General features: G+C 40.2%; 4 protein-coding genes across 4 annotated transcripts; 2 read left to right on the forward strand and 2 right to left on the reverse strand.

Annotated features, from left to right (window-relative positions):
• Positions 1 to 216: 216 nt before the first annotated feature.
• On the reverse strand, positions 217 to 7559 carry synpo2b (synaptopodin 2b; the record flags this gene model as incomplete). The annotated part of the gene is made up of 3 exons (XM_079158955.1): positions 217 to 803; positions 4091 to 6123; positions 6899 to 7559. 3 exons carry the CDS (start codon positions 7557 to 7559, stop codon positions 270 to 272), a joined length of 3228 nt encoding a protein of 1075 aa, XP_079015081.1. The 3' UTR covers positions 217 to 269.
• Positions 7560 to 12588: 5029 nt separating this feature from the next.
• On the reverse strand, positions 12589 to 13783 carry b3galt9 (beta-1,3-galactosyltransferase 9; the record flags this gene model as incomplete). Its single annotated transcript, XM_079159999.1, has 2 exons — positions 12589 to 13677; positions 13778 to 13783. 2 exons carry the CDS (start codon positions 13781 to 13783, stop codon positions 12589 to 12591), a joined length of 1095 nt encoding a protein of 364 aa, XP_079016125.1.
• A 1281-nt stretch (positions 13784 to 15064) lies between these two features.
• On the forward strand, positions 15065 to 18793 carry psmd5 (proteasome 26S subunit, non-ATPase 5; the record flags this gene model as incomplete). Its single annotated transcript, XM_079160289.1, has 10 exons — positions 15065 to 15237; positions 15673 to 15817; positions 15940 to 16053; positions 16137 to 16265; positions 16470 to 16579; positions 16722 to 16864; positions 16948 to 17139; positions 17248 to 17357; positions 17479 to 17619; positions 17770 to 18793. 10 exons carry the CDS (start codon positions 15065 to 15067, stop codon positions 18025 to 18027), a joined length of 1515 nt encoding a protein of 504 aa, XP_079016415.1. The 3' UTR covers positions 18028 to 18793.
• Positions 18794 to 21799: 3006 nt separating this feature from the next.
• Positions 21800 to 25381, forward strand: LOC306695463 (solute carrier family 22 member 7-like; the record flags this gene model as incomplete). Its single annotated transcript, XM_079158712.1, has 9 exons — positions 21800 to 22180; positions 22561 to 22664; positions 23004 to 23158; positions 23288 to 23456; positions 23544 to 23667; positions 23765 to 23874; positions 24668 to 24882; positions 24971 to 25079; positions 25171 to 25381. The coding sequence occupies 9 exons, from the start codon at positions 21800 to 21802 to the stop codon at positions 25379 to 25381; spliced, it is 1578 nt and encodes a 525-aa protein (XP_079014838.1).
• Between the last annotated feature and the right edge of the window lie 1368 nt (positions 25382 to 26749).

Consider the following 26749-nt stretch of genomic DNA (forward strand, 5'->3'; position numbering starts at 1 on the left):
GTACCATGAAGATAGCAACATTTATCACTCCCATCAGCAACTTCAAACAAACCTAGTAAATTGTGTAATATATGCCTGAGTCTCAGACCTACTGGAGAAGCTTAAACCTGGTTCCATTACAATAGAACAAACATATTGCATCTCTTTAAGCCAAATTTACTTTTTTGTGTTTCATGTCCGATAAACCTTTTTTTACCATAATTCATGTATATTGGTTTAAAAGTATACTTCTCTTCATCGGCTGTATGTCTGACCTCATCTTAGTGGTATTAACTCTTCTGGACTGCACTAGGCATTGGGGAGTACTTTGTTGGACCGGAGCCTTGTCCCATGTATCCAATACTGGCCCTGCTGACAGGCCTCAGAGGCTCAGCAGGTCTGAAGGGAGGCCCATAGAAGGCTGGTCTCTCAGGTGAAAATGTGCTCATGAACGGTGCCTGAAAAGCTGGGGCCGCATGATAATGACCCATGCTGACAGGTGCAGGATCAAGAGATACCCTGCGCTTCCATTCATCTGGAGGCTCTGGCAGAGATCTACGGTGCCCTGCAGCTTTGACATTAGAGGCAACGGATGACGTGAGGCTCTTAAACACAAAGGCATCATCAACTGAACCAATTAGGCTTCTGGATGCCGCCTCCCACGGTGACAGTGGCTTGCAGACCTTTTCTTGAAAGGACAATTGCCTCTGTGTTGGTAAAAATGACGATTGGATTCCAGGTGTGCTCGCAGGTGACAAAAGTCTGGGAGAAGGCATCGAATTCAGTTGCTTGGGGAGGCTCAGGGAGCGGCTTCTTCCAAAGCCCTGAAAAGAAAATCACATATCAGTTGACTGGTGTGACTGCAGCATTGCAGACTTTGCTGCCACCCACTGGATTCATTTAAGCCTCGACAATAAATTAGTAGTTTATTCATGTTTATTTTTTTTAATTAAATTGCGAAAAGTTTTACTGAACAAAAGGGCAAAAATTAATAAATGATAATCTTGCTAAAATAACAGTTTCATCGAAAAATTGCCCACTGGCAAAAAGAAGTCGAAAAGGTTCTTAAGATGCAAAAGTAATACATTTATTCAAAGAACGTACACCTTTTGTCACATTTGATCACATTATGTCACTTATTGCACATATTATTTTGCATCTTAAGAACCTCTTGTACTTTTTCTGTTTTTGTAGTTCTATTATAAAATGGGACTTTGGAATTTTGGCTACACACGTACCTGACAACATCTTTCCAAAATCCTGGATTCAACTGTGCAAACCCTTTCACAATAGACGGTCTAACTTAAAACATTCCAGATATGTAGATCAACTAGAGGACTGAGTTTTTTGTTTAATACCAAAAAAGGTTTGAGTGATATAAACTTATGAATGAGATTTGTGTTAAAGTCTTGAAGCATCATGAAACATTTGAGACATTAACAAATAAATGATGATTTAAGAACTTACCTGCTAAACTTGAAATAAGTACAGTGGCAATATTACTACTATGACAGATTTAAAAGATGATGAACCTTTGTTTGGAACCATATCTGTGCCCCCTTTTCATTGATTAATCTGCTTAAAGAGAAAATCCACTCCAAAATACAATTCACATGTTAGTTTCTTTTCGTATTTCCATTATGGATCACTTCACCAATTTTGTAATAAAACGTTTTTAAACACCTACAACACCCAGGACAACTTTAATTTGTCCCACACTGGCAACTGCATTATACAACAGCAATATACCCATTGCGGTTCTCCTTTAAGTCGTATCTGACCTGTACTGCAACCTATACTTTCTCAAATTCAGGGATACTTGACGACTAAAAACATCTTTCTTTTCTGCAGTTTGGCCACCTCATTATTAGCATTATTAACATTTATCAACCATATCGCCAAAGGAATATAGCCGTAGTCCTGTTTGTGATTGGTTGTTTCTTTTGGTTTAAATCAGCTAAAGTAAAAGATGTCCATGCCACAAGTAGCTTAACATTAGCATTAACATTAGCCACTATTAATAGCTAGTGCTGAGAGCTAATAAGGATGTCTGACTGATACTCCTCCTCTGAGAAACCAGTTTTTGTATTGCTGTTTATCAATTCAATATTATTTTTATTTCTCACACAAGCAGATCAATATATATATGTATATATATATATATATTTCTCACACAAGCAGAGAAAAAAAAAATATATATAAATAGCTGAGCACTAAATATATTCTAAAATACTTCTATTAAATGCAGGTAACATACTGTTTTCTCTGACATTACATACTTGCTCAATGAGTCATTAGAATAGCAAAATGTAAATCCTGCTTTAGGGTGGATTTCACTTCAGTAGTTGGTCATAGACGTCCGACAAAAGTGTGCAGAAAATCTTTTGAGGGCCGAGATCTTGGTTCCAAACCTTTCACATTTAGAGTTAAAGGTGGACTGATGGAAAAGCTGTGATAACAAACAAGCACAACAGTCCAGAAACATAAAGTCATACTGGTCAGTGACAGTGTTAACCTTCAGCAATTTACCATCTTACATTATTAAGAGCAAACTGTATTGAAAATAGTCAATAAAGTAGTGAATCTTAAAACTGATATTGCTGAAGGTGCCGTAAATATAAGTGTGAAAGTGTGAGGCAGTGAAAAAGATGGAGGAGGAAATATAAATCATTCAGAAAAAAGTGGTGATACAGTAGTTGAGGAAAAAGAAGCTCATGACACACACAGGAAGTTCACAAGTAGAGCGAAAGAGAAATTTAATAGCATGATTGTGCTGAGAACAAGAAGTGCAAATATGTTTGAAAGACAGAGATATAAACACAAACAAGACAATTGTTTCCTTTTCTCATTTTGAGTTGCTACTGGTGATATGAATAAATCTCTACATTTCAAATCTCTGTGATAACTCATGTTTTACAGGATTAGGATACAGAATGTCTGATGATTTTACTGACAGTTATATAACTGTCCATAACCGACAACTGCAGAAAATACATCCACATAAAAAAATATTTAAAGTCATAAGGGTTCATAATCACAACTAAAGCTAGTGCTTTTAGCTGATGCCATTAAAGTTTGGAATGAGACTGAAGGAATTGCAAATTGCATGCATCCAAAAAGAGAAGTGCATTGACAGTTTCTCCCCAGACACGCGAAATGATCAAACATATTCAGTAAATATAATGGTGAGTTATTGTTTTCTCAGATGGCATGAAAAGTAGTTTTTAACTGATATTTAAAACACATGTATTAATAAATGATATTGCTGGGTTGCTTTTGGGGTCAATGATGACTACTACTAGACATAAGTGTGTGTAATCTTAATCCTTACAAAAGAAAAACAACTAAAGAAAAAAACTCAAAGAGTTATCAGTTGAACAAGGCTCTCTGCACACATTATTGCACATGTGATAGCACTTCCTGAGAATCACTCAACATTATCTAGTCTCACATTTCCTTTTTCAAGCATGCACCTCCCAAGTTCAAGGAGGTTGATATGTTTTACTAAATTATTTATTTGTGTATTTATTTTAGTTTTATATTCTATTGATTTACAATATTAAGCTCGCTTTCCTGTACATTCAACATATTTCCTCACATTACCAGCTGAATATATCCTTATATATAGATGCATACTGTCAATTATTTTGGACATGACATACATTTAGACTGTCTGTACATGTCCACCTGTTGAGTAAGAGATTTTAGATGATATGTTGCATATGTTATTGTGTTCTATCGTCTCAGCGGTGACTACACCAAAGCATGACCATGTACAGTATTAGAGCTAATGAAGTGCAACAACAGGTCTCCACTGTTTGCCTGTCACCACTGTCTTCTTTGCAGAAAACTTTGCAGAAAACTTTGGGCGAGGTGCCATTTGACGTGCGCCTCTAGCAATGAGAGATGCAGGAGAAAAAGCTGAAGCAATGCTGTCACCAATAGATGAATGCTGGGAGGATGCGCTTGCAGGTCGGGCACTTGGTGCTTGCTTGTCGGTTTTGTGATAGGCTGTAGGTGTGACAGTGTGCTTTTCATCCAAGCGCTTGTCAGTTGCAAGAGGCTCAAAAGATCTTGTGCTTTGGCGGGCAGAAGAATTTTGGGAACTTACCGATACAGGAGACTTAGTAGGAACTTCTGCCTTGCTTTGAACAACAAGCTCAGAGGCGTTATAAGGAGAATGAGAAGGGGCAGATCTATGTTTAAAGCTTTTGATGGCCTCAAACTTTGATGCCGGAGGTGGTTTAGGGCTGGGGCTTTTGGCCTCAGGTACGGCCCCATACTTAAATAGTGAAGAGTCCAACTGATAGGGCTGATGTTTCATAATATCTATGGGGTTGAGGTGCTTTGGGGCTGCTTTAGGTTTCTCTTTGGTCTTAGGCTTGATTTTGGGGCTTGTGGAAGGGGGTTGCTTGGCTGCTGATGGAGGATAGAAAGGAGCAAGAAGGGGATTGTATGATGAAGGAGGTGGGGCACGAACGATGGAAGAATATCTCCAGGAGTTAGGGAGCGATGGGGTTGGGGATTGGGATCTTATTTTGTTAGCGTGCACCGTTTCAGCATCGACAACAAACCTCTCCATACGGGACTGTCTTCTGGCAAATAACTCTGCACCTTTTCCCGCCATAGTTGGACCATCGCCAGCCCGATTAGTACCTCTGCCTGAGACTCGACCCCTTGGAGAAGCCTGTGATGCTTTTGATCCATGGGCGTTTGACTTCCCTGCTTGTGGTGGGCAAGAGGCAACTGAGTTTTGAGCACTGTCTAACTTATTCCGTGAGGGTGAGGGTGGCTGATGTGGGCTGTAAGTAGGACTGCAGGCCTGCATACTCACTGAGGATCGTGATGGCTGCTGACTCCAGCTATTTGTTGTTGGCTGACGATGAAGCTGAGAAGAGGAGTTGACAGGAGCCCAGGCATTGGCAGGTGTTTGAAGTGTTGCCCGAGTATGATCTGGTGCCCAATGGTTGGCCATCTGTTGAGTTTGAGCCCAATCTTGCTGCTGTAAGTAATGCTGACTATGAGGCCCTACATGACTGTGAGCGGGTTGGGAAACTGGACTTCTTGGTTGAATATAGGGCTCACCAGAGGGGCTCCTACTCATCCAAGGTGGACAGGCTGGGTTGATGGTAGGTTTTGGGGCAACCGGTGGGGGATTCTTGAGTTTTATTGTTCTTGGTTGCATGAAGTTACAAGCTTCAGCACCTAGACTAAAACAGTCTTCCTCTGACTCAATAAAAGACCTCCTTTCCCCTTTGTTTTGAAGGTGATGATCTTTAGTGGCTTTCCTTTTAGACTCTGGAAGGATGCGGTTCTTTATTGCTGGCATAGATATTCGCTCATCTCTTGAGGCTATGATTTCTCCAGTTGGGGACCAAACTTGCGGGTTAGTGTTAATAGGCACAGATACTCTGAATCTTGTTTGTTGTCTCTTTGTCACTGGAACAACGCCGCCAGGCATGATAGGAGCAGTTGTGCTGGAGGGAAATCCTAGGAAAGGCTTCGCAGTTCTGTTTGGCACCAACGGTCTTGGCACGTTGAATAGGTGGTTCATCTGTTGAATACTTTCTTGGTATTCTTCGTGCTGCCTACGATTTGCATCTATGTAGTTGGCCTGATCAGTTTGCACGTACATTTCCTCAGTGTCATAAAGATTCTGTGCTTCTGTAGATTCGGGTTCTCGTAATATCTCCACAGGTAATCCTTTATTCCTCAGGTCTTCATGCTCTGACACTATTTTATCCATGCGTCTGCGGCGTTGGGCAAACATCATAACACCCTTACCTTTTGTTTCTTGCAGTGCTTCCATTTCTCTACCACTTTCCCAATTCAGACTTATATCGTGCTGGTGCTGATAAACAGAATAGTCCTCTTCTAACTCAGATTCACTTGTTGCCACAAAGTTATAACCAGCTGATCTGACTTCAGTTTCCTCCTCTATTTGGTCTTCGCTGTCAAGCTTTTTCTCCCCAGTCCCGTAACTCACAAGTGTATACTTCTTGACCCTCTGGCGGCGTTTTTTAAACAGCAAGGCTCCCTTATTTTGAGGGTTGGGTGCATCCGTTAGAAGCCGAGCGATACGCTTACATTTGGACTTGGTCTCCTTGACGTTTCTTTCTGATTGGCTCTCGTTGTGACTGAGCCCTGAGGCAAAAGAGAGAGAGGGACAGTGAGAACAAAAGAAGGGAGGTGAGGAAGATATAAACATATACTCATTTCATTTTTATATGTTGTCAGTCAGTGGACATCTAAGAAGCTACAGTATTTAACTGATCAATGCTCAGAAAAGTTAAACAATGAACTAATGCTTGATATTTAGGGATTTTAAAGCAAGCACACTAATAAGAAGTAAAAAAAAATCTAAAATTGGCCCCTGCTGAAACCAGCACACTAATAAAAGCATCATATTCACTTACAGCTAACTTGGGGGAGTCCATGAGGCAAAAAAAATGAGGAGCTCACTTTCCATTGCCGTCAAGTCCTACGATTGGAAAAGGGATCGGGTGACAGGCCCGGGGTGACACATGCTGGTGTCTGTCAAATTTGTTTCTGCCAGCCTCATCATATGGTCATATTTTATTCTTAACCCGCTCTGACTTTTAAAGCCATGGGAATTCTCCCTGTAAGTCCACCTCAAATAGACCCCACGTTACAGCATGAAAATAACCAGCACCCATAGGGCTTTGCACAAGTTATATATGAAATGAAGTCTTCATATAACACCAACAATAATTACAGGCAGAGAAACGTAATTTAAGATAATTATCCAAAAAAAAACAAGCAAACACAAAATTATATCTTGTCTATTAATAAGTTGTGCATTTTTTAAATTAAGAAAAAAATGATTTGGAATATGCTGTATAGTTTGCACGACTAGCTTCATGTGTCTAACAAGTGAGGGTAGAAGACAGATACTTACGTGTGGACCTTGCCCTCTGCCTGTCCGGTCTGCAGAGATCTGTGTCAGACTCTGAGTTCCACTTCTCTGCCTGCTCAGCAGCCTTGTCTGAAATTCCAAAGAAGAGAGAAGCAGGAGGTGCTTCACTACTCCCTCCTTCCTCTGAAGATTCAACCCTCCTGTTCACAGTCCCTAGGGTCTGCCTACCTCTGGCTCCCAGGGGCTGCTCTGTGGTCAGGGTCAAGGCCAGGGTCATGTCAGCTGCACGGCCAAGAGAGGACGAAGAAGAATGCGAATGCGGCCGTGATATCTGGCCGGCGTGAGGCTCGAAGTTGGGGCGCTCTGGGTGTGGGGACAGTGATGTTGGTGAGGGTTGGATTCGAGGAGACTCTGTAATAGACTCTCCAGATTCATTAAGGTAGATGTCATCCTCTTCTTGGTATGAAGCCTCCTCTTCACTTCCGCAGAGTTCAGGCAGGGTCTGTTGCTCACCTGCAGATTCCCAGTCTTGTGACTGAAGGCGGGCTGGGGACTCGAGCTCAGAATTCAGGATGTGAGCAGGTAGAGGGTCTAAAGGGTACTCTTCATCACTGGCTTCATCACACAGTTCCCCAGAACCATCTGAACCTGACCAAGGGACCAAGTTATCATTGTTGTCTGGGTCTTCAGCTTCTGGTTCCATCTCTAATGTGGTTTCACAATGTCCTGGGTATCACCAATAATACCTTCATTAAGACAAAAACAAACAGGCCAAGGAGCCTTTTGAAAAAGAGTTCACATTTTTGCACATTTTAAATTTTACACTTTGAGGGTCTTGTAGAAACAGTTATGACCATAAACTCCTTTTGATTTAAAGGATTACTGGTTCACATAAAGAGATGTCAGATTAGTACACTTTTTAGTATTTCGAGCTACCATGTAATTGTCTGAATTATTCCTATCCCCAATAGGGAGTGCAGCTTTTCTTTGGCAGTTACATCGGGGCTGCCATCGCTCTAAATGGAATGGTATGTAATATCAAGGGGGGAAACTGCATTCACATCCAAGAGGATAAGCAAAACAATTGGGAGGCTGTTTTCCGAACTCCTGTTTATACAGAGAGGCTTCTTCCATTTCGCTGCTCTCATCTATCACTGCAACAAACAGCACTGCAATCCGCATCTCCATTTAAGAACTGAATCTGAGAGACTATTTGTTTTATACATAGTAGAAATACCAGGCCTCCTACTCCACTCACTTAAAGCCGGTGTTTGTTTTGTCAAGTTAAATCATATCAACAGTTAATCTATCAAAGAGGCTTCCAAAGTATTCCCTCAAATTATTCTGGTCATCAGTTATTGTATCAAAATCAGTGGTAGAAAATGATTCGATTGATTAAATTATCCAGTGCAAAACAGCTGCTGTCAATGTTTTTCCATACAGACATTAAAACACAAAGTTTTGCTGCTTAGACTTTTTTTCAGGTTAGTGTATGGATATGAACAGAAATGATTGCCTTCATAACCTAATATAAAAATTAATAATCTACATCATGCTGAAATTATTCATGTTAGTTCTGACCCAATGTTTATCTACAGACAAGGGCTCAAAACAAAGAATGTTTCAGCAGTCTGCTACCGGTTCAAAAACTGTAGGGAATCCAAAACATGAAGGTTTTACTGCAAACAAGCCCTTTATTGTCCAAACATACAGTATATACTGACATCCAACAGAGGGTGGCGCCATTGTAGAGAATGACTTGGATAGATTCACCTCCTGATCACCAGATGAAAACTAAAAAGACTGGAAAAACTTCTATTTTTGGGGGGGTTTTACACACATAATTCACCTTTTCATAGTATTTATAATATACCAAATTCCAGCTGTTCATTAAACAGATTGTAGTGTGTAAGATAAAAAAGGTCAGAGGCTGTAATGCACATGTGCATCAGTTATTCAGTGTCAGAGTAACTTTGTGGAGATTGCGGTTGTTTGCTGTGTAAAGTCACAAAACACAAGTGTCGGACACTACAAGCTGATGATTTTCTATTATTAGATTCTTAGAAAAAGTTAGGTCTAAAGAGTAGAGCTTTGTCCTGAAGGTGGCGCGAGAGGGAATGTAATTTCAAATCCAAAGTGTTTTCTCCATGGAGGTCTGGAAGTTTAATATCAATCTGCCAACTGCAAGATTATGAGTTGACATTTTGGCTTAAAAAAGAATGCTTGAAATGTCAATATGCCACTTTAGATTTCAATAATATTTTTGTACAAGAGGACATTGGCTCATGGTAGCACTAGAGGTGAAGTAAAGGTCGACACGAGGATTCATCCTTTGTGGACCAATAAATATCCAAATAATCACCAATCTATAGATCTATAAACCTATAAATAGCTTCATGAAACAAAGCATTTGGTAAGTGGTGAGACAGACTGACATCTATAGCAGAATCAGTTATTTACATGATTTCACACTTCAGTACATCTGTATTTCACAAATGAGTTCATTTCTTTGGTTTACACACTTAGAGAAGCATTAATAAGTCCACTGACAGAAAATCTTGAATGTTTACATGTAGTACAAAGGTTTGATATGATTTGTAATCAATTGAAAACCAAATTTCCCTTTATTGATCACGCTCTGTCCTGTATATATATATATATATATATATATATATATACTCTAATATAAGAGTACTAAAAAGTGTAATTGTTTCATGAGGTCAATCATTGCCAATCGCAAATTAACGCATTTGAATTTCAATGTCAAACAGATTTAGTTTACAACAAATTGACAATAAGGCGTACTTATTACATACAGTGTCTCCCAGATTAGATATTGGCCCACTTTGTTTTTGTAATGGTAATTTACTGGCCCTCCTGTCCCGCACTTATGAGCATTTGCTCTAAAAACAGATTTAATCCATAAAAACAGGAAAGTCGGACATTGCAGCTGTTGCTCAACTGCATCAGGAGTGACTGAACATCATTGATGACAAAAAGCAACAATCTACAATAAAAAAATAAAAAAATACATTTCCATGCATCATTGCACACATACAGTTCATGCACACATTTATTTATTTGCAGCATGTGGCATGGCTTTGGATAACCTTTGGATTGAAGGCTGTTGAAGGCTCAGGTGAATTGCACTCGCCATAACTTTTCTATCATCTATACTGCTATCAGGAGGCCCTCTGACACATGCAGCTGCAGGATTATTAAAAGACACAGACTCTTGGACACTTTGTCTTCTGCCCACGCTTCTCTTCACACTTGGTTCCACTTCGTTTTAACACTCAACCATCATCAAGCCTTACTTTGGTGCTAAAGGAGTTTCTGTTTCCTAGTATGGCAGTAACCTCAGCATGTTGACTCATTGCCATGGAAACAGGGAGTCAGCATCCTTGACTAACGGGTGAACTCTTGGTCTGGGGGATGACCCCCGCGAGGACTGAGCTTTAGCAGATTAGATGTTTCCACACAATTAGGCTGCCTTACTTCAACCGCTAATGAGAAACACGCACCTGTTAAACAGCCACAAATACATTTTTAGTACTCCCATCATGAGCCTTACAACAGAACAACAATCCGCTGAATATACAGCTTGGACCAGTTTTCACCAACATAGATGTTGCAATCAGTAAGTACACAAAGACTGACTAAATTATATTGAAGCCATAATTAAATCAGTGCAGCAGCGATTAGAGAGATAAATCTTACTATTGAATAGTTTATCATACAGCAGAGAGCCATAGAATCTCATTGAAAAGAATAAAACAGAACTGATATGAGACTACATTTAGGCTGGTCCTCTATTACTACACATACGTATGTGTCCATCAAACCCAAAAGCAGGCAGACTATGAGATAATCTCAGTAAAGTAAATTCTCAACAGCAGGGTTAATGAAAGAGAGAGCTATGGCTTATGGTACAAGAAAGCCGCTATCAAAAGATGGAAGGTGGATCAATGAATTAGTCGTAAAAACATCATCCATTACTCACAGTAATCATCCCTGAAGCAGCTGTAAAAGACAAAAGGTCTGTCCAAAAAACGAAAAGCCTCATCAGTCGAAGAATCTGAGCACTTGTTGTGGAGTCCAGATGTTCAGGTTCAGGTCCTGCCACCTTGCTCGTAGTGTAGCTTTGCTCATTCATGTATGCTACCGTATTTAAAGAGAGAGAAGAAAAAAGTTATTCCTGCCCCCAACCTCCTTCAGACACAGCTCAGTTAGCATCGTTCTGCTGCAGCGCGTCAACATAATGAACTGGTCCTCAGAAAACATTTCATATTTTAGAGTGATTTGAAATGTGCCTTTGCTTATTATTAGTGCAGACGTTATGCTTTTAATAATAATTTAGCTGGTTAACTACTGAAAGAAATACAGATAAATTAACAAACTTCCATTTGTAAAATGAACACCGCACACTTACCGCATGTTGCTCTTCAACCACTACAGATGTTGCATTAATGAGCATTTGCCCATAGCAGTCAATTAGTTTATGAAATAGGGTTGCACATTAAAAAGCTGCTGTACAGAAAATAGATGAGGTGAGACTGTCGTTCTTTGACAGGATGCCCGTACATGGAACTAAATCTGAGTTTTAAACCATGGTTTGCAGAAGTAATAGAGAATGGAGAAACTACACTGCAGCTGCAGCACAGACCCTGATGGTCACATTCAGTCATTATTTCCAGTCAGATTAAAATTGATGGTCTACTTATGTATTTATTTAATAGTTGTTTTGTTTTTCTTGCAGCAAATTACTCTGCTTATCAAGTGAAGATAAATCGATGGTTTGTTTATTTCCTCAGTGATTATAGCTTCCATGCATTTTAATGACCTCATGGCCCTGTTTTGGAAATGATGATCTACAACAATATAAAAGTGTTTTGCAAATCTGAGTGGCTGCATTGCTATCAAGTGCTTGTATTTGTGTATTAAGCATTAAGGACATTACATTTTCTCTCATTGAACAGCTGCCCTCCTTTTTTTCTGGGCACATTGTAAACTAACATGAAGTGTTACAAACAAAAATGTATGTTAAATCAGGGCTGCCAAAATACCTATTGTGTCGTTAATATTTTTTCCATGTAATGTCAGAAAATTCATGGGAAATGCTGATGATAATTTCAGAAATGAAGCATTATAGATAGAAGTGTTCAAAGCTGCCTTGAGCTTACTGTTGACATCTACCAGTTCAACAATTCTAGCGTGACAGAGGTTCTTAAATAACTCCATCTCAGCCTTGGTGGTAGTTTTAGGCTGAACGTGACGCTCCCCTCTGCATTGACTCTGTGAGACACTGGACAATGTCATACACCTGGATTTTATTTACTTCAACAATCTGATGCAAAATCCACTCAAAGAAAGAACTAATGCTTCCTCAACTGTCCTTCCTGTCCTATTATAAGTCAAATTTGCCCTGCACTTTTAGTTACATAAATCTGGCAATGTTGATATATATTAGTGTGCCAGGTTGAATGTTTCCTTTATTAGTGATCTTTGCCACCGTACAAAGTATTTAACACAGATTTATCTATCAACAATACTGACAGGCAAAATGCAAACACTGGCACACAAGTTTCCCAAAAGACAACAAAATAATTTAGATTCTTTCGTTTTCTTCTTTCAACCCCACTTCCTGCCAGTCTCTGTCAGTCTCTTTCCCTCACAAGCACACACAATAACTAAACACACATAATCTAATCTAATTAACTATGTGATTCAGCTTAGCCCTTGGAGTGGAAAAAGGACAGTTTATCCAGGTATGTGAGAGTCTTGCAGATCAACAGGCCAGAGTAGGTCTGTAACAGTGAGCATCTTCCACCCTTCTGCTCCAGTTCTGCCCACACTCTTTCTAGTTCATGGCTTTCCATCAATGCTGAGCTGAACAGATAACGGTAACAGCAGGCGTTGAAGCGGATATGTTTCTCTCCTGAGAACCTGGAGCTGTGGGTTGGTGTCACACCAGCCCTCTGAGCACAAAGGCCCACAAAAACATCAGCAGGCACGGGTGCACGGACTGCTGCAGACGCCACATACACTTTTCGGACCACATCCTGGGATAGAACATAGGCCGTCCCGTCACAGTATTCAGGCAGATACTTCTCAGGGTAAAGCGCTGGGGGCAGGTAGCCAAGACTGTGAGGGTCCCGGTCAGGGGAGTCTCCTTGGATCACCCTACCTAAATAAAAGTCCTCAGGGTGCCTGTGCAGGCCAAGTAGGTAGCCTCCGATGGCAGGGAGGTTCACAAACACAGAGTCCTTGGTCAGCAGAACAAAGCGAGCCACGGGGCAGAAGGTGATCACCCAGCGGAGTGCCAATACTGTCCTTTCTGTTGGGCCACGAAGGGATGAGTCAGCCACAGCATGACCCTGGACCATGTCCTCATGGCGGTCAGACTCTATCATGAGGGCCTTTTGTGCAGCGAAAGTCTCAGTTGATCCTAGGAAAAACAGTATCCGCACTGGGAAGCCTTGGATGAGTGTTTGGTTGGCCCATGTCTTCCTGACTGCATCTCTTTGGGTGATATTAGCTGTGGAGCTGAAGACCAGAGTGAGGAGGAAGAGGTCAGAGTTTCTGCAGGCATTAGGGTTAGTTATTGGGTAGTCCTGGGAAATGTTCTCCCTGGCGTTGTTCAGATCTAGTTTCCTTGCTCTCTCCCGTACATCAACTACCATGCCATCAGTGTAGACCCCGGGCGTGGGCTGCAGGAGATACTCCTCGACAAAGTCTGCCCCAAACAACAGGGCATGGAAGAGGAGGACGTTGAAAAGGAGGAAACACCACTGGTGGGTTCGCAGCTTGCACAGAGAGCACTAGAGCATGAGAGTAAAAAAGACAGAGTATGAATCACCATAAAGGTAGCCAATTGAACTTACATTATAATGTATAAGCTGCAAATAAATAAAACTGTACCTGCATGACACCTGCCTTGTTGTTTCTCTGTGTATTAGCCGTCTTTGATCAGAGGACCTCCCGCTGTTGTCGCTTCAACAACAATAGCTGACCGACAGGGTTTCCACTTTCATGAAACTCTAGCAGCATGTAACCCTGCACCCCAAGTCACATGCTTCATCAAGAGTTTCCTGCATCATGCTTACAATATTAATGATACAGAGAAGAAACAGTTTGATCCTACCACAAGGACATCAAGGACACCCCAAAACATGTTTTAAGTGCGTACAAAAGTGTGGTAAACTCTGATTTTAGGCGTAAAAATAGAAACGTTGTCCCTTTCTGCAGAGGAATGTGAAAACACCCTTCTATAGTCAAATGCTGCTCATGCAAAAGCCACAACAAATATACAGTAAACTTTCCTTATTTGAGAATTTCGCAGTAGTGTACTACATTCAAGTTAAGGTTAAAGGTCATGCTCAAGTTCGGAAATAAGCTATATAGCTCTTTAGTACAAAATAAGTAAAGCAATTCACAAAGGACTACAAAAAAAAGGATGTCTCATAAGCACAACTGATTGGATAGTAACATGACTTCTCATTCATGAATGAGAAGTCATGCACTGCGGTTGTAAAAATACATTATATTAAAAGTGCTGATATTGCACTTTCCTTATTTGAGAATTTCGCAGTAGTGTACTACATTCAAGTTAAGGTTAAAGGTCATGCTCAAGTTCGGAAATAAGCTATATAGCTCTTTAGTACAAAATAAGTAAAGCAATTCACAAAGGACTACAAAAAAAACGATGTCTCATAAGCACAACTGATTGGATAGTAACATGACTTCTCATTCATGAATGAGAAGTCATGCACTGCGGTTGTAAAAATACATTATATTAAAAGTGCTGATATTGCACTTGTGGTTAATATTTTTTTCCAGGACAAACAATCAAACTATTAGGAGCAAGCAATGTGTTATTTGCTAAAATTGGTCTTAGGTTGAATATCAAAAACAAAAGTTGTGGAGAGTAGCTTGCATGTACTTAATCATACAGCGCCTTCCTGCTTTGGGGGAAAAGAGAACATTTAATAGCTTACACAAAATGTAGGGAGTGGTGGATGTCAAGAAATAGTAGTCATGTTTTACCATTATTTGTATTCGACTGAAGTGGACAGGTTGGAAGAATATCCATAAATCTGGTGGCGCCTCCCACTCAGCCCAGCAGGTGGCGGTAATGCGCCATGACCCCGGATGTCAAACCGCGTGAAATATGAAGAAGAGAACGAGTTCTCTAAACATTGAAAAGTCATGGCGGCTTCCATAGAGAGTTTACTGGCAGAAATCTCCGATATTGAAGATCCAATTGAGGAGTTACAGAGTTTAAAAACAGCTTTATTGTCGATTCCTCTCAGCGCGTTGAAAGACTCAGTGAGCGGACAACGTTTCAATGTGATATTCTCTCTGTTGCACTCAAATGAACGGTTGGTTTGACACAGTGCATCTGTTTACACTCTTTAGCAACTGCTGAGTCACTCTCCTGGTACTATTGAGTATTAATGTCATTAACAGTTACTTTAACAATAAGTTTATGTACCGATAGTGTACGTTATATAGCTAACGTTAGCTTACAACGGTTGCCTTTTTACCTGTGCTAGTTGTTAGCAAGCTAACTGGCTACAATGCTACTAATGCTACTGACATGTTTCATCATAGAGCCTTTTGTTATTGAAATGAAAATCATATTACGTACTTTGTCACGTGTGTTTGTCTTCTATGTACTAAAATGACCTTGTGCTTTGGTGCAATTTTAATGTGTGTCGTGTGTGAGTAATTGTGATGATATTTTTCATTATTTTCTAACACTTTAAAGATCAAATGGTTAATGAATTAGCCACTAATGTGAGCTGTGTTCACAGGGAGCAGGTTGAGCTGTGTGTGGAAATCCTTGAACGCATCTTATTGGCCCTGAGCCCTTTGTCGCTGGCCCAGAACTACAGAGTGGAGCTGCAGGAAGGTCTGATCCATCCTAATGAAACGGTGAAGGTACTGGCCGTGACGCAGGTAGGTTTCTCACAAACCTCACACACACACACACACACACACACACACACACACACACAATTGCTGTTAAACCACTGACTTAAACCACTGACTTTGCCACGTTTTTAATGTTTTTCTGACAGATTGGTAGAATGGTGGCGCACCCAGACGCTGCCACTGAAATCCTCAACAACCATGACATTCTTGGAGCGGTGGTCAACTGCATCGGAGAGGAAAACATGGCCGTGGCGAAGCAGGTTGATTTAAGCAAAGCACTGAAATATCCTGCATGGCATTGTAATGAATCTACGGCGGGTGCATTGATTGTTTTGTTTCTTAGGCCATCAAGTCCCTGTCCAAGCTGAGTCACTCCAAGCCTGGGTTAGACATGTTGTTCCAGAGCGACCTGCTGAAAGTTATGAAGGATGTGATGGCCACAAGTGACGTAGTCAGATACAGAATATACGAGGTACATTCAACTTGTTGTTCTTTTTAAAGTACATTTTACTTTGATAGGATCGGTGGAAAAGATGACTAATGATAACAAGAGATCGTGCTAGAATGTGGGCACTTAGATTTAGTTGTATCAAAGTGTGTCTGTAATGCGTAGTAATTATACATCAAACAGCTCTCATACTGAATCCCTAATAAAGACTTTTCTTGCTGTTTGCAGCTGGTGGTTGAAATCTCGTCTGTATCTCCCATTTCCCTTGGTTACTGTGCCAAAAGCGGCTTCATTTCTCAACTGATTGGAGAATTGACAGGAGAGGATGTATTGATCAGGTAATACGATTAATTATATAAATAAGAACTTAGAAATTGTGAGGAAAATTATAATTACTACAAATTAAGAGAGGCTATATTGTTATGCAATTGTCTCCACTCTGTCATTATGTAAATGTGTATCTGTTGTCTTTTTCTCCAGAGCCACAGCCATTGAGATGGTGACCACTTTAGCCCAAAGTCAACATGGCCGGCAGTATTTGACCCAGCAGGGTATAATGGACAAGCTTTCTAACATGATCAGGGGAGCAGAGACCGACCCTTTCTCCTCCCTCTACCTTCCTGGTGGGTGTCTTTTTAGAAATCACAAGAAATATTATATTTCGGTGGCAATTCAGTTCTACAGTTTGAATAATACTCCTTTTTAGGTTTGGTGAAGTTCTTTGGAAACTTGGCCATTATGGACAGCCCACAGCAGGTTTGTGAAACCTACCCGGCCTTCCAGAACAAGGTGTTTGAGATGGCTCTGGACCCGGACCCGGCAATGACCGGTGTGGCTCTGGACACTTTAGGACTACTCGGAACTACTGTGGAGGGCAAGCAGGTCCTTCAAAAAGCAGGTTAGCTTGTCATCTTTGTAATTTTTCAAAGTTACTCTCTCGAATGTGAATCTTTCTTGTAATTGGATGTGTTGGGCTCTTTGTGACTGATTCTCGGTGTGTCCTCAGGTGAAAAGTTCAAGGCTGTGTTAATAAGAATGAGCAAGCTGGCCAGTGCTGGAGATACAGAGCTCAGAGTGCGCAGCTTGGATGCGATATCACAACTTCTCACACTACAGGTATGTGTGTGTGTGTGCACACATGAGCAACAATCATTGCTATGATTTTTTTTTCTTTCTTAAAAAGCCATCTTCAGAAACAAAGTTGATCAGTTTCTGAATGTTTACTGTTGTACTGCAGCCAGAGGAGCAGACAGAAGACCTCTTGGCCCTCACAGAGTCCTGGTTCCATCTTTTGTCTAACCAGCCCATGGACATGATCCGCAACATCAGCACTCAGCCGTTCCCAGAGCTGCACTGTGGGGCTCTGCGGATATTCACCGTGAGTGCTACGCTCTGTCCAACTACCTTCATTTTCTCCCTGTTACTGACCTTTTTATATCCTGTATTCTTGCATAAAAGCACGATACCATCATCATTGCTCCAGTAATGTTTCTGTCTTCATCAGTGGGTATCTGTGTGTGTTTTCCAGGCCATTGCCACTCAGCTGTGGGGCCAGAAGTTAATGATCAGCACTCCCAGTTTCATGGAGTTCGTTTTGGATCGGTCAATGGGTCAGACAAAGGACGCCAAAGATGCTAAGTTTGAGCTGGTGGGGTCCCTTGTTGGTTCATCGACAGCAGCAGACGTACTGGGCAGCCAGTATTACATTCGTGTGAAGACTTATCTCAGAGAGGGACCGTACCATGTAACAGCTGTGGCCACAGTCGCCACAGAAGGAGCAGACTGATTCAAAAACACTTCATGGGTCTGGTTGCTTATGTAACGGGTAAGTGCCAGAATAATCTAGCCGTGGGTTAACGTATAAAAGTGATTCTCTGATAAATACATAAAATGTTCTCACAAATCGGGAAGTGGTACACGGTTGACTAAAACCCGATGAGGTTTTCAACTGAAATTGACCAAAATGCTTATGAGTGTTCAACAGTATACGACTCAACTTCATCAAGAAACATTTAGTCTTAAAAGGTGATTTAACTGACAAAGTATTTAGAAACAAATGGGTATAATTTGCCTGAGCCTTAAGCTGCCATTCATTTAGGTTATCTACACACATGAGTATATCTATCAGGCTTTTATTGGACATTTGTCTTTACTTGACGTCATGAGTAAATCAGTGGTTGTGAATGCATTCATCCTCTAACAAGGGGCAGTAATAACATTTGAGGTTAAGTTTCCAATCATAATTCTACCTTCAATTTGTTTGGGAGAAATGAATGTGTGCTGAAAATTCAAAAGCATCAAACGTGAGAGTCACCATTCTAAGAGAATGGATAGAAGTCAGCACGGTTCACATATGTTAACACATGTTTAGCTACTGAGTCTTTACCAATTACTTAAGCACTAACTAAAGAGACTTACGAGATGCAAACATGTTCCCTCAAATGTTTACCAGCCAGATTCACATCATATACCGCTCTCCAAATCCTTCACACATTTTTTTGTGTGAAAAAATGTTTTTGTTTTCTAAATAGAATGTTTTGTTTTTTGTATTAAAGAGGATGTAGTCTGACAACAGCTGTGTTTGTTTACTTTCTGTATTTTGTACAAGAGGAAAAAATGTGATTTGCAGTTTCAAACACCTTGAAGGTTGTCAAAACTCTGACTGAATATAAGAAGTGGACGTAGTCATCGTGACCTCACACGATGGTTACACATGCGTATGGAGTGATGTAGAGACGCCGTATATGCTTCTGGTAGCGGCAGCAACCTGTCAATCACAGTAAGCCCGCCCTAAAGAATATTTTGAAGTACGAAACAAACTCAGTTCTATGTTTATTATTTGAACCTGAGTGGTTCTTTGGAAGCTACAGTGTCCTGTGAGGACAAAAATATTGAACATTTTATCAGCCTGAATCCAGATCAATTAATACATTTGGGAGCATTATCAATGCGAGGCTTTCCTCAAGCATTTTTGATTCTCCTCCGCCATAGAGCATTAAACATTATCTAGTATGTTTCACTTGAATGGTATCATTTCATAGACAAATCATTTAAGAGGACATTAATTGTTTTAGTCTTATTTTCAGAGGTTAATCCAACATGTGAGGTGTTTTTTTATTGGCTGTAGTCATGCCACAGTGTATAAAGTTAGAGATACAGAGATCCAGTAGATAGATAAAGTGTTTTGTTCTGAGTTTGAGATTCAACTGGTTTTCATCACCTCCACTAGAGAGCAGCACTTCAGTTCTGCTTCTATCAGATCTCACAAAGTCTCAAAAACCCAGGTTGAGATTATTCTTATTTAGTAGAAGAAGTGCTCAGATCATTAACTTAAGTAAAGTTTTTTACCCCAAATTCTATAGAGAAATGTTCTCAGTAATACAAAGTGCCACATTGGGCTCAATTAAAACCCTTAATGTGTGTATTTTGGTTTTAAATGACAGTGCAGCATATACAGAGCATTTAGAAAGTATTCAGTAACTCATTTTTTTTACGTTGCAGCCTTTTGCTAGAAATCGTTTAAATTCATCGTTTCCCCCTCAATCCTTACTCAATATCCCATAATGACAGAGCAAACACAAGAATTTAGATTTTCTTTTGGTTCATCTGGTTTCTGGTTTGCACGGAGAGGAGGAGGAGGAGAGTCTTCTGGCTGGTCACTCCATAAAGCCCAGATCAGTGGAGTGTTGATGGTTGTCCAAGTTGCTCCACACAGGATCTCTGGGGCTTAGCCAGAGTGACCCGTCTCCTAAAATTGCTTCGTTTGGCCGGCCAGGCAGCTCCAGGAAGAGTCCTGGATGTTCCAAGCTTCTACTTGAGAGTTATATCTTTGGAACCTTCAGAACATGATTTTTGTGTAGCCTTTTCCAGATGTGCCTCAACACCATCATGTCTCTGAGCTCTGCAGGACATTCCTTTGACCTCATGGCTTCATTTTTGGTCTGAAAAGAACCGTCAGCTGGGAGATCTTATATAGACAAGTGTGTGTGCCTTTCCAGTCATGTCCAATCAGGTGAATTTATAAATTAAGTATGTTTACTTTTGTCACTTTAAGCATATTTTGATGCTAATTTTTGAATGTAAAGATGATATTGCATCATTGCATTTTCTTGTCAAGAGTTCAGTCTAATCTAATCTAATGTTTTATTATTACGTTCCTTAAAAAACAAAGTTTTGCATTATTATTTTAAATCAATCAATTTTGATTACATATAATAACATAAATGTGACGATATAAATACATTCATATTCAACATTATTGATTTAATCTGCTACCGTAGTGGGAGAATCTCACAGATTTGACTTTTCTCCTCTCCAGCAGTAAAAAAAAAAAGTCTTCCCACTCCAGCCACAGATACTGACTCAATCAATCCTTAAACTCTTCAACAACCTCGTGTCACCGTCACTGAATAATATCACCTCTCCCATGTCTCCTCCATACTTGCCCCAGTTTGCGCCATCAAATAAACAATGAAAGTGAATTAATAACATATCCAGTCAGTCAATCTTTTCTCTTGACATCTTATTTTCAGGGGCAGCACGGTGGTGTAGCTGGCACGGTCTCCTCACTTTAGGAGGGCCGGTCCTGGGCTGGACGGCCCTTCTGTGAGGAGTTTGCATGTTCTCCCTGTGTCAGTGTGGGATTTCTCCGGGTTCTCCGGCTTCCTCCCACAGTCCAAAGATATGCAGCAGGTTATTTGATGAGACTAAATTGCTCATATAAGGTGAAATGTCAATGGTCTGTCTCTAAGTGCCCTGCAATAGTCTGGCGATCTGTCCAGGGTGTACCCTAAAAAGTATAACCATTAACATATCAATTGTTTTATTTCATGATAGAAGTGATGAAACATATAAACTGCTTAGACGCTTTATGTAAAAGAGTCACTAAAAACTTATGAAATCCTTCCTGTTCAAAACAGGATCAAACCAGTTACATTCTGTTGCAGACCTAAAAGCAGGATGAATCATGTGTGAGTGACGCATGACATCAGGGAGGTACCAGCCTCAGACCAGCATAAAAGGAGCCAGCAGAGCTGAGAGAGACTTCAAATTGGCATTAGTAAGGTATAGATAATCTACGTAACTCTTCATACTGGGTGTTAGGGTTACATCCTACTGAGAGTGCCTAGGGCGTAGCCGTACAAGTAAGTAAGTAAGTAAGTAAGTTTTTACAGACATAAGTCACAAAGTGCTTAACAGGGCAGAATTACAAACATAAAAAACACAATGTGACCATAGGGCCAATCATTTACATACACACAGAAAATACAAAATGATGGGATTAAAAGCAGGACTCTCAGAACGTGTTGTACTCTTGGGACACTAAAACACACAATGATTGGTCGGACTACTGACGGACTTACCACCGTGTTAGGTGCGAGCCTGCTATCTCATATTGCAAACATTTTTTAAACCAAGAGTGATTAAATGCTCCAACACAGCACAGCAAAAATAATGATTAATGTGTTGCTGAATGTATCTTCTTAAGCGTCTGCCACCTTACCTCACCTCACTGTCCGAACATTTAGCTTCTTGACGACTGAAAGCACAGTAGCACCATGAAATTTGAGAGCATACTTTCAGAAATTGACGGATTTGGAAAATTCCAAATCAGACTCGTGTTGATTCAGATCCTATCTCGTATTTCTCTGCCATGTCACTTCCTGCTGAATAACTTCATGGCAGCTGTTCCCTCTCACCACTGCAACATCATTGCTCTGGATGATGGAGGCGTCTTCGGGAATTTGACTCAGGAACAGAAACTGTCTGTTGGTGTGCCAGCAGATCAGGATGGGACTCTGAGCTCCTGTCAGATGTTTTCAAAGCCACAATATCAACATCTGTCAGGCTTGAACAGTAGTGAAGATGCAGCTACTGTTCAGTGTCAGAGCGGATGGGTGTATGACAACAGCACATTTAAATCTACTTTGGTAACAGAAGTAAGTGTCTTAAATGTAACAGTATTCTTTCATGTTGTGTATGTTTTGATCAATATTATGTTGCCTATATTTCTTGTAATCAAATGTTTGACAGCATCCGATGTGGTTGAATTTCTTTTAATAAAATGCAAAAAGTCTGACAAATTTTGGTTTTGACCAAGTTCAACTTCCATGATGGAAAACTCCAAAATTACTAATTACCAGCAGCTGCAGCGACGCTGGTATTGTTTTCACATTGTGCGTTTGTGTGTCTGTGGACAGATTTTTGTGGCTAAGAATGCATCGCAACTGCACAAGACAGTCACAGCATTTTAAAGATGTGTAGTTGACCCCAAAATAAAGGTTGAGCTTTTAAAATGCTTTTAATGAATTCTTTGCAGTGGGATCTCGTGTGCAGCAGAAAAGGGATGAACAAGGCAACAGTCACCAGTTTCTTCATTGGTGTTATGTGCGGAGCCCCGTTATCTGGGTTTCTCAGTGATAGGTAAGATTGTTAAATAATAGACCCAGTATGTCCTCTATCTTCCTAAAAAGACACTGACAGATAAGATTAACTGCACCAATTTTGCACATGGAATTGTATAGGTCTGATTCATTTTGTGTGTGGAGGAACTTACTCAGAAAAATGAACCCTGGTGATGTCATCAGGGGTATGTCAGCTTGCATAAGCTGTGTGTGTGTGTGTAAAAGATGCAATTTAAGACAAAGTAAAGAACCAGTTGCTAATGATGTTCTATCATGAGATGAGAATAATATTTGGCTCTTCTCTATCTCATTATTTTGAACACAATCATTGCTTTTAACATTTTCTTTTCATGACCAGGTTTGGCCGACGGCCGCTGCTATTGGCGTCTTATTTGTCGTCCTTGACATTTGCAGTCCTGAGTGCATTCTCCCCATCGTATGTGACGTTTGTCATCATGAGGTTTTTTACAGGAATGTCACTCGCAGGAATAAGTATCATCTCTATTTCTCTAAGTAAGTAGCCTTCTAAAACAATGAGATGAGGAAAATAGAATATAATAGAATTATAATGGTTTTAGTTTCAAAAAATGAAACGTGAAAACATTTTGATCTGACCTTTCATCTGTGCTGACATTCCTCCAGATGTTGAATGGTTTGGCATTGCACACAGAACCTTTTCTGGTATAATCCTAAGCCTGGATTGGACACTTGGAAACATGCTTCTGGTTGGAATTGCATACAATGTGAAACATTGGAGGTTGCTCATTGTGGTAGTGACCACCCCCTTAATACTGTCCATCCTTACTTGGAGGTATTAAAGTTTAATATGTTTCACTTTGCAGCATACAAAGCTGAATCCTATCAGAAGACACTGAACTCACCACACTTATTTCTTCAGGTGGCTTCCAGAGTCAGCGAGGTGGCTCCTGGCAAACGGGAAGACAGAAGCTGCCCATCATTACTTAATGCAATGTGCCAAGATGAACAACAGAACTAAGTTTATGACCACCATCACACAAACGGTACATTTCAACGTTGGTTAACTGACAATCTCACAGTGATAGAAGACTACGGTCATGTGCAGAAAATGTTGTGAATAAACAGTTTGCTTTCTAATAGGATTTACTGGAATCTGCACAAGGTGAAACCTTAGATAAGAAGTACACCATTGTGGATCTTTTCAAGACCCCAAATATTAGGAAACTCTCTATATGCTCAGGAATAGTATGGTAAGTGTCAGTTTCATGAGATGGGTGAAGTTAAAGGAATAGTTTAGTATTTTGGCAAATATGTTTGTTTGCTTTCTTTCTGAGGGTCAGTTGAGAAGCTCATTACCAATTTCCTGTTTGTGCATTAAGTACAGAGCTGGAGCCACGAGGCGATTAGCTTAGCATAATATAAAGACTGGAAGAAGAAGAATCAGCTAGCCTGGCTAAATATGCCTACCGCCACCCTCTCTCACCTCCGTCTAAAACCACAACGTGTTGCTGTTTCATTTATGTTTAAACCAGTTAAAACATTTTAGCGAGCTTTAGACGTGCTGGTACGTGGATCTTAAACATGAGGCAGAGCCACGCTACATGTTTCCGCTTGTTTCCAGCGTTTATGCTAAGTTATGCTAATTATAGGCTATAGCCCTGTAGTTGAATGGCATCAATCATCTCATCTGACCCTGAGAGAGGAAGCAAATAAGCATAGCAAATAAGCATCTTTTCCAAAATATTGAACTATTATTTGAACATACTGAGGACATTAATCAAATGCTAGTAAATGTAAAATATTGACAACTATCCCTTTAATAAAGATATCAATATGTACATGTTAATGTGATATATTTCATATAATATGCAATGTGGTATATCATTAAAGGATGATTGAGGATACCAACATATTATAATGCATTGTAACTGAGAGGCTAAAATGACTGCTGTCTGTTGGCAATGACACTGAAATCAGCCATGTTTTTAATTACAGTCAAGGTTAAAATGATCACGTCAGTAAGTACTTTGTTCCATTTTCTAGGTTTGGAGTTGCATTAACATATTATCTGATAAGTCTGAATATCACCGGGTTTGGACTAGACCCATACCTCACACAACTCATATTTGCATTCATCGAAGTGCCAATGAAGATCGGTTTGTATTTCATCCTGGAGAAAGCTGGTAGAAGGTCTGGTGAGATGGGAACTCTGCTGTTAACTGGCCTCTCTCTCTTCATCAACATTTTTGTTGCAAAAGGTTGTTTTTATTTCAATCTAAATTCAACAAAAAATTGTCAACATATCTGACAATGTTCTTGATTAAATATCTAAACATCTTCCCTCAGATAAGTGGGTCATTCGTACTGTTGTGGCGGTCTTTGGAAAAGCCATGTCAGAAGCCTCATTCACGATCATCTTCTTCTACACGACTGAACTCTTTCCTACAGTCATACGGTTAGTTAACAACAAACTTATGGAGCCTTTCACCACAGACAAGGATCTTCTACTGCAGGTTTACATTAACCTCAGTGCTTTGCTTTTTCAGACAGACTGGTTTAGGCTACACTTCTTTTCTGGCGTGGCTGGGCGTGTCCATCTCTCCACTCATCATGCTATTGGAGGACGTTTGGCATCTCCTCCCTACAATCATTTATTGTACAGTGGCAGTCGGATCCGGTTTAGTGTCTTGGCTCCTGCCTGAAACATTAAACGCCCGACTGCCAGAGAGCATCGAGGATATTGAGAAACCAAGGTAATAAGGAAAGGAAGATTACATGTATGTTAATATTAAAGCTAGTGTAAATGATAAGCCAGCTCACTGAACTTACTAAAGAATAATCCAATCAACCCCATGAAGGCAAGTGGGTTATGGGTAATTCTTGTACATTTACAGTTATCTTCCTAAAAAATTGACAGGATTTAATGATTGGCAGGTCTCAAAGATTGTTGTCTATGTCCTTTCCTGAACTCAAATGAATTCATCATATGACTAAATTAACTTGTATCTATATTGCAGAGTACAATCCATGAGGAACAAGGAGAGTCAATGAAAATCACGTTCATTGATAGACAGTGATACTCAGCCTGTCCACAGTATATTTGTTATGCAATGTATGAAGTCTGAATAATATTGTGAAAATCCCAATAAATGCTTAAACCAACAGTGTTTAAATGATGTTCTGCACTGACGGAAGTCGAACAATATAGAAGACGCCAGAAGAAGAAAAATGAAGCATGACTGTAAATTTACTTGTAATGAGACTACTACAATATCTGTGGCAACAACAACAATCTGAGCAGCTTCGTAGCGTCCTTCATTTTATTTTTATGCCGTCTTTTGAGCAACGGAGAGTCCTAAAGTTATGGAAACATTTTGCCCCAGTTGTTAAGACTGAAACCCCTGCGACATTTAATGACTCCAGGCCTTCAGGTTGTTGCTTTAAAGTGCCTGATAGGAGGAACAAGAGATACTGTCATTTTTTCTTTGTCCCTGCTTCATTCACATGTTAAATGCAGATAGTAGCTTATAATTATTATAAGGCAACAATGCTCGTTCGTAGTATTACATCATTTCAATCAGGAGAGAAGAGTAAGATGAAGAAAAAAAATGATTATTAAGACAGTTTATTATGAGCAGATGTTGTGTGATGATGAAGTCTTGACAGAGTATTTGGCTCTTGGACTCAACAGGGAGATTTGTGTTTGAGGGACGTCTGCTCTGAGCAGCAGCAAGATCAATCCCCACTCGGAGTCCAGACAATGAATGATGGCTGACGAGGCTGATGAAATTATGAAGTTGATGATTATGCGATGACAGGGAAGTGGAGTAACGGCAACATGAATGTACTATTGGATAGAAGGGACCAGCTGATCAGAGCAGCTGATATTCATGGTTGACAGCAGCAAACAATGAGAGAAAAGAAATGAGCATGTGTGAGAGGAGTGAATGGCAGATGTATGAGAGGCTTGTTGTTAGAATTCCACTCCAGGCGGATGGGACTCCAAACAACTGTCTCCTGAGATGTTCATCTTTAAAATCATGAAAAAATGTTTAATCTGTTCAGTCCAACGTTTTCTGAAAGAACAGACTCAAGACAATACATTGGTATTATTGCAGTTATGTC

This window comes from Pholis gunnellus, assembly GCF_910591455.1.
Source record: "Pholis gunnellus genome assembly, chromosome: 5".
NCBI classification, from domain to species: domain Eukaryota; kingdom Metazoa; phylum Chordata; class Actinopteri; order Perciformes; family Pholidae; genus Pholis; species Pholis gunnellus.